Raw genomic sequence first — 13,480 nt, 5'->3', positions numbered from 1 at the left:
AAATAATTGCCTGTGTACTACTTTGAAAGCTGTGGTCTCCATGTAGCAAGGGAGTCTCTTCATACATTGCTATGCTCACTAATTACTTATTAAGTATACTAACTTAAAGATTCACTTTTAGTAAGTGCTCTGAGTCTTTGTGTCAATTTTGTATTTATATGCCACTGTTCAGTACATAAAGTGTTTATATGAGTGCTAAATTGGTACAGATTTCTCCCTTAAAAAAGCATGAAATGGATTGTTAACTTCCATTTTTAAGAATATTTGTTAAAGGAGATTAACTTGAGATATATAGCTTTTTCAGTGTCATGGAAGTCAAAAGGTATAATGATTTATGTGTTTTAATTTATAAATGTAATGATTACCTGTACCTAATGTTATTTGACTGGCGTCTTTTAAGACTTAGTTATTTATTAATCCCATGTTCCCTGAACATGTCAGCTGTCCATCAAGCAGGCTGAGAATATATTTGGGTGAGAAGAGACAGAATGTCTTGAGCTAAGTCCTATTCAGAACAGTGGTGGTGCCTGGAAAAATGCTTATCAGAAAAAAATTGCCCTCGGTCTCTGTTTTTTCCACAAGAACAAGGCAGCTGATGGGGTCTGTTGAGTTAGTGCTGACTGGTAGTAGCTTCTGCTGAGGTCCCTCCGCCACCCCTAGACTGAGCAGTGCCCCTTCTCCCACCTACCAGGATGTCACAGAGCATAGCAGCAGGGTTCGTGAATCTCAAGCTCAGGTGAGACGAGTTGTGGAAAGCCAAGGGTGACAGTCATAGGCAACTCAGTTGAAAACTATTTCCCTGTGACCCTTACTGGTATCAATTTGGGCTGCTTTTCCACCTGGCACAAGTCAAAACTACTCATTCACGTCCACATGCCAAACTTGTTGCAGAGTCCGAAGCTTATGCTGATAAAGCTGCCATAAAATAAATTCAGTTCTTCCGCGGCACCCATGTTACATTCTAACCCTGACTCTCCCACCAGTTCTAGAATGCCTCATCCTGCTGAGAGAATGGGAAAGCTAGGCCTTAAATAGCCTTCCCCTTGGTGCCACTCATGCCCTCCCCACCCCACCCCCCCTCCCCCAAACCCGTGGTCTAGCTACACATTCCTGGACTCTGCACCTCGCCTTCTCCTTGTGCCAGAAGATAGCAGGATTTCTGTTTATGACTGTGCTAATGACAGAGCTAAGCTGGCCAGCCCCATTGGTGAATGGCTCTTAGTCACAATGCTTCACGTGGATTAGTGGTGGCATACCTGTGACTGAATAAAGAATTTGCTGTAATTCAGCAACATTTAAAAACACAGCCATGGGCTATGACTGACTAAGCGCTGAATAGTATAGTATACTTGCATTTTCCAACTAAGATTTGCACAAAGCACATTTTCTTCTAGACTGATCTTTAAAATATGATTCCACAAAGAGTATGTGATATTTGTTAGCTTTTAGAACTTTTCTAAGACTTAAATATGACTTTTTTTGGTACTACATGTCAGTTTAAATAATTTGTATTATTAATGTTTCACCACTTAATTTTAATAAAATTGACATATTGTTCATTCTTTCCCCACCTATAGGTATGGAACAGGCTGCTTCCTACTATGTAATACAGGCCGTAAGGTTGGTTTTTTTTTTTTTTTTTCAAATGAAAAGATTATTAGACTCAAATACAGAGAACAATCTGGTGGTGGCCAGAGGGGAGGGGTGTTAGGGTGTTGGTAGAAAGGGGTAAAGGGTTAAAGAAGACAAATTAGTAGTTGATAGATGGTCACCGGGATGGGGAGCATGACATAGGGAATGCAGTTAGCATTAATATGTTGGTTAGGTGGAAAACCAGAGGAGAGAAGGAGCAATTAGGGGATCATTTTATAAATTCTATAAATGTCTAACTCCAAAATATTGTATACTTGAAACTAATAATAAAATAAAATGCTACCAAAAACAAGTGAGAAAATTCTTGAAAGTCTACTTTAACTTTATATAAATAATGCTTGAGCATAGTTTGCTATTACTGTTTGCTGTTACTTTTGAGCCTGCAGCTTTTATTCAATCTTTATTAGGATTTAATTAAGAGCTCAGTAAAAATGATGAAAATCACTAAATTTGAATGATTCTACTAGGAACCATTCTAGGTTCTTTGAATTTTATATGTATTTTTGTGTTGGTGGGATACATATACTAGCATCTTGTCAGATTCTTAATGCAAATCTAATCTGGAACAAGTGATAAACTTTTTATATTGTTTAAGTGTATTTTTCTTAATACTGGTGACTTTGACTAAGATTTATTTTTTAAATTGTTACATTTTGTTGTTACATATTATTGTTTTATACCTAGGTTATTTTAGCTTTAAAGAATATGCTATTTTTTTCTTTTCCCGACTACTGAAATCTTTTTCTCTTTCCTACAGTGTGTATTTTCTGATCACGGCCTTCTAACCACAGTGGCTTACAAACTCGGTAGAGACAAACCGGTATATTATGCATTGGAAGTGAGTACTTGTCAATCAATACGGATAATGGATGATATGACAAACATTTAAAACTAAGGAATACAATAACATCAAATGTCACTATAATTGAAAATATAAAAATTAAAATATATAAAAAGGAACAATAAAAAAATAAAAATATGTGACAAAAAAACTCAGGAAAATCACAATGTTTTCTAACATCTTTTCTGGTAAATCTTAATATATAGGACTGAAGAAACTCAGTTTTCTTCTTCTTGACATTTGGTTGAGTGGAAGGAACCTGGGACTGAACTGGAGGTCAGGACTCCCAGGAGACCTTGAATATATGACCCCTCAGTTCTTTTACCAATCAATTGTGGGACCTGAACCACTTTGCAATTACTTAGCTACTTTGCAATGTAAGATTTTCTATTTCTAAAGTTTATTGAGGCATTGATTTGTTCTCTAATATTTCTTTCAGCTTGAAAAATCTGTTTTTATAACTACCGTGCCCCAGTGTTCCAAAGAGAACACTGGGCGCCAAAAGGCAGAACAACTCTCTTTATGTGTCTCCCCATAAAAATAAAGTTTGTGTCACATTTTGATGTAGGAAAGAAAGTGAGGAGAGATTTATGCCATTTTTCACTGGAAGCATTTGCTCAAACATTTTTGTAAATTATAGAAGGAATATGTCAACCTAAGTGTATGGTTATATTAGAAACGTTCATTTGTAAAATGAAAGAAGCAGTATTCTTTTAGTAAAATCGGATACATTTCTTAAAAGCATCTCTTTACAATTAATTTTAAATGACTCCCTGGTAATGTACAAATATACAACTGATCTGAAAACTTATAGAGGCTTGTTTCTTGGAGTATCTAATAATAATTTGGCCACAAGTGTTAGACTTCTGTTTCTAGTTAAAACATTTTATTAGTTATGCCTAGAGCATGAGGAATTTTAGTGTATTTCAACCCCTTTTCTGTGGCTAATCGGACCATTTGTGAAACACTTGGTCTGTGTATTAAAGGTATTTTAATACTTCTCAGAACTTAAACTCCTATAAGCTCGCTCGCGCGCGCGCGCGCGTTCTCTCTCTCTCTCTCTCTCTCTCTCTCTCTCTCTCTCTCTCTCTCTCTCTCTCTCTCTCTCTCTCTCACACACACACACACACACACACACCCTATGGAAAGTGCTTAGTACAGCACTAGGCACATTGAATATGTGTTGCCTATAATAATAATAGTAAGCTGCTCTTTTTTTCCTTATATGGAGACCACCAGTCGTTTACAATTATATATGCCTTAGACTTGGAAAAGGCTTGAGGGACACGGGTTACCTGGCCTTAACTTCCCTCCCAATATGAAAAGCTTCTCTTCTATCTTTTGCCAATAGTCTTCCAACTTATGTTTTGAAGATAGCACCAAAACCTGCTTCTTAACACCTCAACCATCGGATGTAGGTCGGCTGTCAAAAGCATTCAAATACTGGGAGGCAACTATCAGTTTTTCTGGGTCTTCCTACTCCAGGATAAACTTTTCCAGTGCCCTGATGTCATATGTTTTCTTGACGCTTTTTAATTCTGGACTCTCTTCATTAGATGCATTGCACTTTGCCAATGTCTTCCAGAGTAGGATAGAATATTCTACATGCAATCTGACCTGTGTGATTTGGGCATCTCTGACCATAAACATTGCTTTGGCTACTCTAGCCCGAGAGTTCATTAATTTAGTCTAATAACCCCTTCATATCACTGCCTCCAGGAGCACAAGTTAAAATATTTAGCTTTTTTTCAGATGAGTCACTGTCAAGTCAAGTCTGCTCCATTCTATATTTACATAGAAGATCTTTTGTCAATCTAAATTTAGGTCTTTGTTTCTTCCTGTTAAACATCACAAAAGTGATTTCAGCCTATTCTGACACAGTCTGAATTATTTTTCACTCTTTACTCTGTTACTTTTCCAGTTTTAGTCTCATCTGGAGACTTAACAAGCATGTGCTTTGTGATTTTGTTTCAATTCATGTAATTTTGTTTAGATTCATAAAACTTTAAAGCTGAGAGGGACAGTGGATTAGATGATGACAGGCTTCACTACACCCTGCTGTCCTCTTGTTTTACACACCAATCTGAGAATAGATAAGTAAAATTGGATGGAGTTTACTTGGCCAAGGTAACTTTAGACAGCTAGTAAGTAGCCAACCCAGGAGGCAAATCTAGATGACTGGACTTCAAAGTCTTGATGCCTAGGCCACCCCACTGTGCTATCTCCTTCCTTGTCAATCTGAATATATTCAGGGTTCCAGTCTCCCAAGTCCATTGTTCTTTCTTTTCATTGCATCTTACATATGTCACTTCCTTAGTCTACTAACCTAGCAACTCAGCCATAACACACATATGCACACTAATATGTTAATAATAGTAGATAGGATTTTTTACTTTTCCATATTTTATAATTGTTTAAATTAACAAACATTTTTTTAAAGTAAACCAAATCAAGAAAAGAGGGCAGGGAATAAAGCTAGATTGGTAAAACTTTTTCTCAGTAAAATCATGCTAATTGCACTTGGTCACACTGCTTCCTTTTTTTCTGTAAGTGTTTACAAAGCATATATTTAATACTCATTTCTTTGACAAATTGTTGTTAGGCTCGGCACTCCGAGGTATTAAAATTTTACTTTTTACCCTTTTTAAAAACTGAACTATAGCTATCCATCTTGGTTTTTAGTCTTCTTTCATTTTCCCTCTGCTAATTTGGAAGCAACGAAATGCATTTCTAATTTTTTTGTTGTTTTGCATTTCTTTTCTTTTGCGGTACCTTTAAATTTTTAAGGTATTATTTAATTACATATTTTTCCTGAGAGTGCTTATAGTTGTTTAGTATTTTTAACCTCCCAGCCATAACGAAGACCTCTAATGTTACCTCCACCACCTTTACCAGCAATCAGGTTATTGCATTTAAAGTTTTCATTTTCCCTTTTTCTTAAACGTACAATAATTAGTACTACTCTCTTGTCAGTCAATAGTAAATGATGTTTATTGACTTACTTTATCAATTTCTGTATCCAGTATCATTTCTTTGGTCCCTCACCTTTTATGCCCCCACCTAGTTTTCCCTTGCTGGGAGACATCCTTTCATAGTTCTTTTAGCAAGAGTCTGGGGTAGTAAGCTGTTGTTTTTAGGTTTAGCTTAATTTTGCCCTCTCTCCAGGGTGGGTAAACAAAATCTTAGGTTAACAGTTGTTTTTCCTACCTTCTTTCTGGCCATTTTTGATGTTAATGAGACCTCTGCCCTTCTGATCTGTGGTTCCTTGTAGATAATCTTGTTTATTGTCTGGGAGTTTTTAACATTATCTCCTTGTCACTGATATTCAGTAGTTTTCCTAGGATGTGCCTGGGTTGGGATTTATTTATACATACCTTGTTAGGTGCTTAGATACAAGTCTGTCTGTAGTTCTGGAGAATTCTCAGCAATTATCTCTTCAGATAGTGCTTCTCTGCCATTACCTCCATTCTCTTTTTGGATATTGAAACCGTTCAATTCACCCTCCCTGTCTCTTAACTGCCTTCTATATTTTTTAAATCTCTTTGTTTTTCTGTGTTGCATTCCTGGTAAGTTTCTCAATATCTACCTAATCTTTCCAAATTCTCTCTTTAAAACCAAGACAACAAAACAAAACCCTTTTTTATTGTGAAATATAAGACACATACAAAAAATGCATAAAATATCAGTGTACAGCTTAGCCAATTATAAAGAGAAGACCCATGTAACCTTACCCAGGTCAGGAAACAGAATATTGTTAACACCCAGAAACTCCATAGGTTCCCCTCCCAACCACAGCCTCCTGCCTCCCCCAAGGCAACCACTGCCCTGACCTTTATTATAATCACTTCCTTATTTTTCTTTATAGTGCCAACTAACACTTAATGTGTGCAACCCTAAACACCAGAGTTTAGTTTTGCATGTTTTTAACACTTTATATATTAAAAACAGAGAGAAAGCAAGAGAGACTGAGTCATAGAGTATGTATTCTCTGATCTGGCTTCTTTCAGTCAACTATATTTGTGAGATCCATCCGTGTTGTTAAATATAGCTGTTCTTTTATTTTTTTCTATTACAATATGAAAACACCACCAACAGTGTATGGGAACACTAATTTCCTCATCAATTCTGTCTATTCTACAGTTTATATATATTACATTTTTAAATTTCACTCAGTAATTTCCTTTCTAAGATTTTTCATATCCACCGGAGTTTGTTTTATTTTTCTTTTGATTCTTAATTTCATGGATTTTTTTTTTTAATGGAAATTGTACCTTAATTTATCTCCTTGGATTCTTTTAGCACATACTTATTTTAAAGTCTTTGTCAGACTGGAGTGAATTTTATTCTCGCTGTTAAGTTTTGTTGGCCAATTGTCTTAATAGATTTCCTCTTGTATTTTGGAATTTTCACGTCCGGTCTCATCTTCCCTGAAGCCGTAGCCTTCCTTAGTCAGCGAATAGACAGTTGCTCGGTTTCGAGGATCACTACACTGGTGGGAGAGCGCCACCTAGCCTCTGGCTTCAAGCACTGAAACTGATTCTATTCCTTGTCTTATGCAAAACATGTTGATCCCCGTCCTCTCTGGAGGGGCCAGTTTCCGGCCACCACTCCCACTTCCTGATACAGGAGAAAAATGAATCAGAACCCATCATGCTGTGGCTTCAAGTCCCGCTCAGTCGTTCACTTCTCTTTCTGTCCACATCGATGCTATTCTGTATTTGAGTCAGCATGTGTTGTTTCAGTTTTTTCTTTTTACGTTTTGCCTGTGATCCTGTGTTTAGAACAGAGGGGATTTTTAAAGTGCAAAGTCACCATCTTTGTTGATGTGAACACATACCTCTTTTTCATCACCAGGAGAATTCTTTTATTCTCTCCTTACCCCTGCCATGTGATTTATCTAGGCCTAGCATTTTAACATCTCTAAGTTCCTATTTTCATTCTCAGTAAAAAGGAATTGGGACACATGATCCTTCCGTTGTTCTAAGACTTTAAACACATATAAGCTGCTTAAATTTGTCCCACTCTTTCTAGTTGCAAATTTTTTCTTAGTGTTAGAAGAGACTAAAGCAAAATAGGGCTTTCTTTCTGTCATCTTTTAATAGTGCGCTATCTTCCTGAAGCTATGTTTCTCCCTTTCCTTTTCATTTTTTTCATATATTATTTTACAAAACAGAATCTTTTGGGGGCCTTTAATATGATTATGAATATGAGCTTACTTCGTTTTTGAGACTTCCATGTTCTGTATTCCGTCACTAGGATATAAATTCCCTGAGGCCAGGGGATTTGTCTTGTTCACCAAACCATCCTATCAGGCCGATATGCAGTAGACACTCGATAAATACTGTTTATATACCGAATCCTATGTTATACCATTTTGTCTATTTAAATATGAGCTTCGAAAAGGGTTTCTTATATCCCCCCATTGGTTTCTTTAAATGTCCTTTCTCCTATCTTCTCTCTGATATGATTTGTAATTCTAGTGTTAAGATTTTCTTTTTAAGAGTTTTTCATCCCTCTTGAACCAGCGATTCCATTTTAGGTATAAGCCTATGTATTAGTTAACTATTGCTGTGTAATAATATTACCACAAATGTAAGTGGCTTAAAACTCTGCTCATTTATTATCTGACAGTTTCCATGGGTTAGGAGTCCAGGCACAGCTTAGCTGCATTCTCTGCTCAGGCCGCAGTCAAGGTGTTTGCTATGGATATGGTCTCTCGTGAGGTTCCGTGGGCTTCCAGACTCACCCAGGTTATCGGCTGAATTCAGTTCTTTGCAGTTGTAGGAGTGAGGACTTCAGATCCTTACTAGCTGTCAGCCAGAGGCTGCCTTCTGTTCCCAGAGGCCACCTACAGTTTCTTTCTACCTGAAGACTGCTAACATGGCCTCTGCTTTCCCAAAACCATTAAGGGAGGGAATCCAGAAAACAGGCTCGATATTTTTATACAGCATGATTACATACATATCATCACGTACATCCCATCACCTTTGATGTGTGCTATTGGTTAGAAGCAAGTGATTGGTCCCACCATGCTCAAGGGGAGGGGGAGCATGTAAGGACATGAAGACCAGGGGGCAGTGATTTTGGGGGCCACCTTAGTTAAGAACCTGTCTGCCACAGCCTGTAAGCATTATTTATGGACTTTTGTAATGCACTTTCTTGGAAAATACACTTTCTGAGAAATAAATGGTTTTAATACTAATTTCCTCACTATTACTGAAGTATTAATGATATCAATTACACTTCAAAAATAATGCTTCCCCAATTCAACTGTGTTCCTTTTCTTTCCTATACAATTAAAAAATGCTATAGAGTTAGATTTTGCATTTGTAATCTTATACAAATGAAGTACAGTCTAAATCATATATGCAGAGATACTACTGTAGCATACTCAAAACTATGTTGATTATGCCTAATGGATGATTTTAAGCATTTTAATGATAATTTTACATAATTTTTTTCCACACCTACTAATTTTAACCATAACTGCCTTGTAAGATACAATTCCACTGCATCCTGAAATATCTACTTTATCCTGATACTGTTCATGGCAGTGACATTCGTGTCAAGGAAGTTTTGAGGAAAAAGTATATTTGCTTGCTACAACATTACATCAAATCAACTTGATTATTTTTAATCCAATCTTTCCATAGCCTGTTTCTTAGCCTTTCACTTTCCAGGCTATGTATCTAGTTTTAAATAATTTATTCCTCTTGTTGTTATTATTTAATTTATTCTTCTTTATATTCTCTCATTTCTATTTTGTCTTTCTTAGAGTAGAACTATTAGGCTTGTGTGCACCTTTCCCAGAAAGTCATGAATTGGAACAAGTGTTGATTTATATTTGTAGATGACGTGCTGAATTATTGGAGCTTTATTTAGGATATAATTGACAATAACTTATTTGATAGCAAGTACACAGTTACTATCTATCATTTTAGGCTTCCATTCCTGTACTGTTTCCTACCTATTTTCAAAGTATCATACCATTTTCCACTTTATCTCCTGCCTCTGACTTCAAAAGATCATATTTTTTGAGAATTTGGAAGTTTCTCTCATTTTTATTAATTTTTTAAAATCTAACTAATACTATGTATTATATCTTGATACCAAAATTATATACTTCTTTCACATCAATGTTTTTAATCTATCTTTTATTTTCTTATATTGAATTTATTTCTTCATTCTCAACAAAACACTCTTGTACACTTCTGATGACCCAATTTAAAATAATTTTCTTTTGGGGCCTTGACAGTGGCTTTGTATTTATTTTTTCTCATTTTAATATAAATAATGCCCTCTAGTTTTCGACCAGTTACCTATAATTAAAACCTCAGTTTTCCTTTTACTAAAACCATGTTGCTTCCTCTCAAAAAAAAAAAAATGTCTATGCATGTAATATCCTGTCCTTTACGACGGAAGTGAGGTACATCAGCATTTGGTTCCAAAAATATAGTTTCACTAGCCAATGGCCACAAATCCACTCTACTAGACTTCTAGAACATGGCTTTTTAAAATCCATAGTTCACTCACCTGAAACTATTGAAAATATACACATTTCTTGGTTAGATGCCATTTCAGGTCAGTGTCTTGTTGAGAGTATAAGGAGAATTGACATCTGTTTTAGTTTTTTGTTTTTCAATTAGATCTAGAACTGTGCTATCCAATATGGCAGCCACTGCCCACATGTGGCTATTGAGCACTTGAAACGTGGCTTGTCTGAATTGAGATGTGCTGCGAGTATAAAATAGTACCCAATTTTGAAGACTTAGTACAAAAAAATATATAAAATATCTCAATAATTTTTATATTGATTACGTGTTACAATGATAGTATATTTAATATGTTGGGTTAAACAACATATTATAATTAATTTAACCTGTTTTCTTTTTACTTTTTTAATATGGTAACTAGAAAATTTAAATTAGATATGAGGCTTACATTATATTTCTATTGGATAGCACTGGTCTAGAAAACCTTACACTTTTATTAGTTTTTGATAATCACTGTCTCTGAATTGTTTGCTTCCAAAGGAAATTTAAGAGTAAAATTCTAAATCGCTCTAAGCAAAAAAATTACTCCTTGATGGTCCCACTAAATGCCTAAACACATAACATACCAAAGTTAGGAAGCGTAATAAGGACTTATTTGGGGTGGCGGGGAGACTGTTTCAGAGTCCCTTATAAGGTATTGGTTAAATTTTCTTGGTCTCATTTTTAAAGCCTGGTTATATTTGTACATTGATGTCAAATCTCTTCTTCAAATAACTTTTTACAGCTAACAGGCCACTGTATAAATAAATAATTGTGGTGGTCTGCGGCTTTGCACTAATGTATAGTGACTTGTTCTTATGGAAATTATGAATGACAGAATGTATCAACATATTCAGCTTCTAGTTCCTTTACATTCTGAAAACTGACAGCAAGAAGGGATGACCATTTATAAGTCAGTTCATTGAATTGGGAATATGGATATAGGCAACAAATAAACATTTTGCTTCCTACACTTAATAATACCTGTAATTTACATTAATAATCTATGTGAATGAAACATCAGAACCAAAAACCTGTTTTTGGAATTTCTAATGGATTGTGCTAGTATTTTTTTTGCCCTCATGTCTTTTTATATATATATGTATATAAGAGAAAAAAATAGCTTTATTAGAAGCAATAGTACACTTCCAGAAGTGAAAGCAAGCCTGAGCAAGAGAAGCATGGCTCAAAGGCCTCCTTATGTCTTTTTTTTTTTATAACAGCTTTATTGAGATATAATTCACCTATCACATAATATACCATAATTCACCTATCACATAATATACCCTTTTAAAGTATATAATTCAATGTTTTTTAGTATATTCAGTCATGCAACCATCCACAATCTAACTTCAGCACATTTCCATCACCCCAATTCTAGGCAACTACTAATCTACTCTTTGTCTTTATGGATTTGCTAATTCTGGACATTTCATCTAAATGGAATCATGCAATATATGGTCTTTTGCAACTGGTTTCTTTCACTTCACATATTTTCAAGGTTCATCCAGGTTGTAGTGAGACTTCGTTCCTTTTCGTGGCCAAATAATATTCCATTGTGTGGATATACTACATTTTATTTATCCATTCATCAATCAGTGGAAACTTTTAACACTTAAAATATTAATGAAGCTAATAGTTACATTCAGTAATAACCTTCCTGTATATTCTCACATTGAGCCTCATAGCCATTTGTTTAGGTAGGTGTTGTTACAGTCACCACCATTTTATGGGTGAAGAAATAGAGGCTCAGAAAGCCTAACTAATTTGCCTAATATCACAGTAGTTAAGAACTAGACCTCAGGGGTGGCTCCATAGTGTAGTGGTTAGCATGTCTGCTTTACACACAGAAGGTCCTGGGTTCACGTCCCAGGTGGAGTCATGAACCAGGACCACCAGATGCGCCAGGTCCTGGCATGCGTGCCCCGTGTGTATGTCGGGGGGAGACACCCTGCCTTCAGAGATCCGGTTCTTAAAAGGAAAACGGCAACATCTATAGGTCAGGGGTGGAGGTCGGAGGTGGGTAGTTAAAGGGGAAAGAAATAAAAAAAAACTAGACCTCAAACTCACCCCAAATCATATGTTTTCTTATTGCCACAGCCTAACCTCATGCCTTGGCGATATAGTTATAAAGAATAACTACTTTATTATTTTGTAGTTAGCTTCTTTGCTAACTTTTTTGTTGTTGCTGTTAACTGTTACGGGAAATGGACTTGAAAAAAACTTTTAAAGTGGCCTCTCCCAATAGCTTTGTGGGTAACATGAGAATGTATTCTAGGTGATAATATACCTCAGTAGCTTAACAACAGATAGAACAATTAATTATACAAGAAACAGACAGCTGAACACATCGATGTCCACCTATGGGGATAGGCCAAAGGATGTGCTGGAGAGCTTTCTTTTCCCTGTCTCATGAAAAACTTCTATAATGAACTAGATAAAACTATGTTTGTATTAGAAGAACTAGTTTATGATATTTGTAGAAATCCCAAAGTTGAACTTTTTGAACTTTATCCATCTGTTAATATCATGCACAGAGAATATACTCAATAAAACTTTCTATAGCGATAACATATATCTTCTTTTGGATTCCTTTTTCTCCCGTAGGGTTCTGTAGCTATAGCTGGTGCTGTTATTCGCTGGCTAAGAGACAATCTTGGAATTATCAAGACCTCAGAGGAAATCGGTATGTTCTCACAAAGAATCTAAATAATGAAAAATGTTAATATTTTACCTTTGAAATCTGTTAGTACTTGTGCTTTTGCCCCCCATGCAATATTAAATTATATGGATCCCTATTATGAGTTTGATTTATACATAAAAGACTGACTTTTTTGTGAAGATTTATAAAACAATGAATTGACATATTTAGTGGTGGTTATTAATAAAGTGGCGAGGTAGAACATAAAAATTACCCAAGTATAAAATTGAACACCAAAGAATGCCAGAATCTGCAGGTGAAGCAGTCCAGTTAAATTTATCTGATGAGAAAGAGCTTTAACTCTTAGGTTAGAGTGAGCATTAAAACTTCAGTACCTATAATTTAAGTATTAATATGGCTATTTTCAGTTAATGGATAATTATTTTGAACTCACCTATCTACGCTTTTATCTAACTTGTTTAATTTTGCCTGAAGGAGCGATAATCTGAAACACATTTCTGATTCGGGATGCAGTGGAGGCCACTTCTTCATCTTTTTGTCAGCAACCTTAAAAATAGTAGAAATAAACTAAAATACCTTAACAAAACTAATCTAATTCCTTTATTTCTTGAGCTGGGTTCCATTTCAGTGGTGGTATTCAATGTAGGGAAATTTGTTTTTGTTGCCCCTAGCATACTACAATTAGGAACATTTGGCTGTGGTAATGAATAGGAAACCAAAAGCCCTGTCCTCAGTTTTTAAATAGATGTGTTTACTGACTAAAGTAAGTAGAATATATTGGAGTGATTTTTG

General features: G+C 35.6%; 1 protein-coding gene across 4 annotated transcripts in view; it reads left to right on the top strand.

Annotated features, from left to right (window-relative positions):
* Positions 1-13,480, top strand: part of GK (glycerol kinase) — a 67,747-nt gene that overhangs the window by 43,637 nt on the left and 10,630 nt on the right. For all 4 annotated transcript variants that reach the window (XM_011385415.2, XM_011385416.2, XM_011385417.2 and 1 more), the window contains 3 exons: positions 1,578-1,620; positions 2,411-2,491; positions 12,634-12,712. In XM_011385415.2, the coding sequence (XP_011383717.1) occupies positions 1,578-1,620; positions 2,411-2,491; positions 12,634-12,712 (203 nt within the window). The remainder of the gene's footprint in view (positions 1-1,577; positions 1,621-2,410; positions 2,492-12,633; positions 12,713-13,480) is intronic.

The sequence above is a fragment of the Pteropus vampyrus genome, unplaced genomic scaffold (assembly GCF_000151845.1).
Source record: "Pteropus vampyrus isolate Shadow unplaced genomic scaffold, Pvam_2.0 Scaffold714, whole genome shotgun sequence".
NCBI classification, from domain to species: domain Eukaryota; kingdom Metazoa; phylum Chordata; class Mammalia; order Chiroptera; family Pteropodidae; genus Pteropus; species Pteropus vampyrus.
The sequence above is the reverse complement of the archived record's forward strand: the minus strand, read 5'-3'. Positions and strand labels throughout refer to the sequence as shown.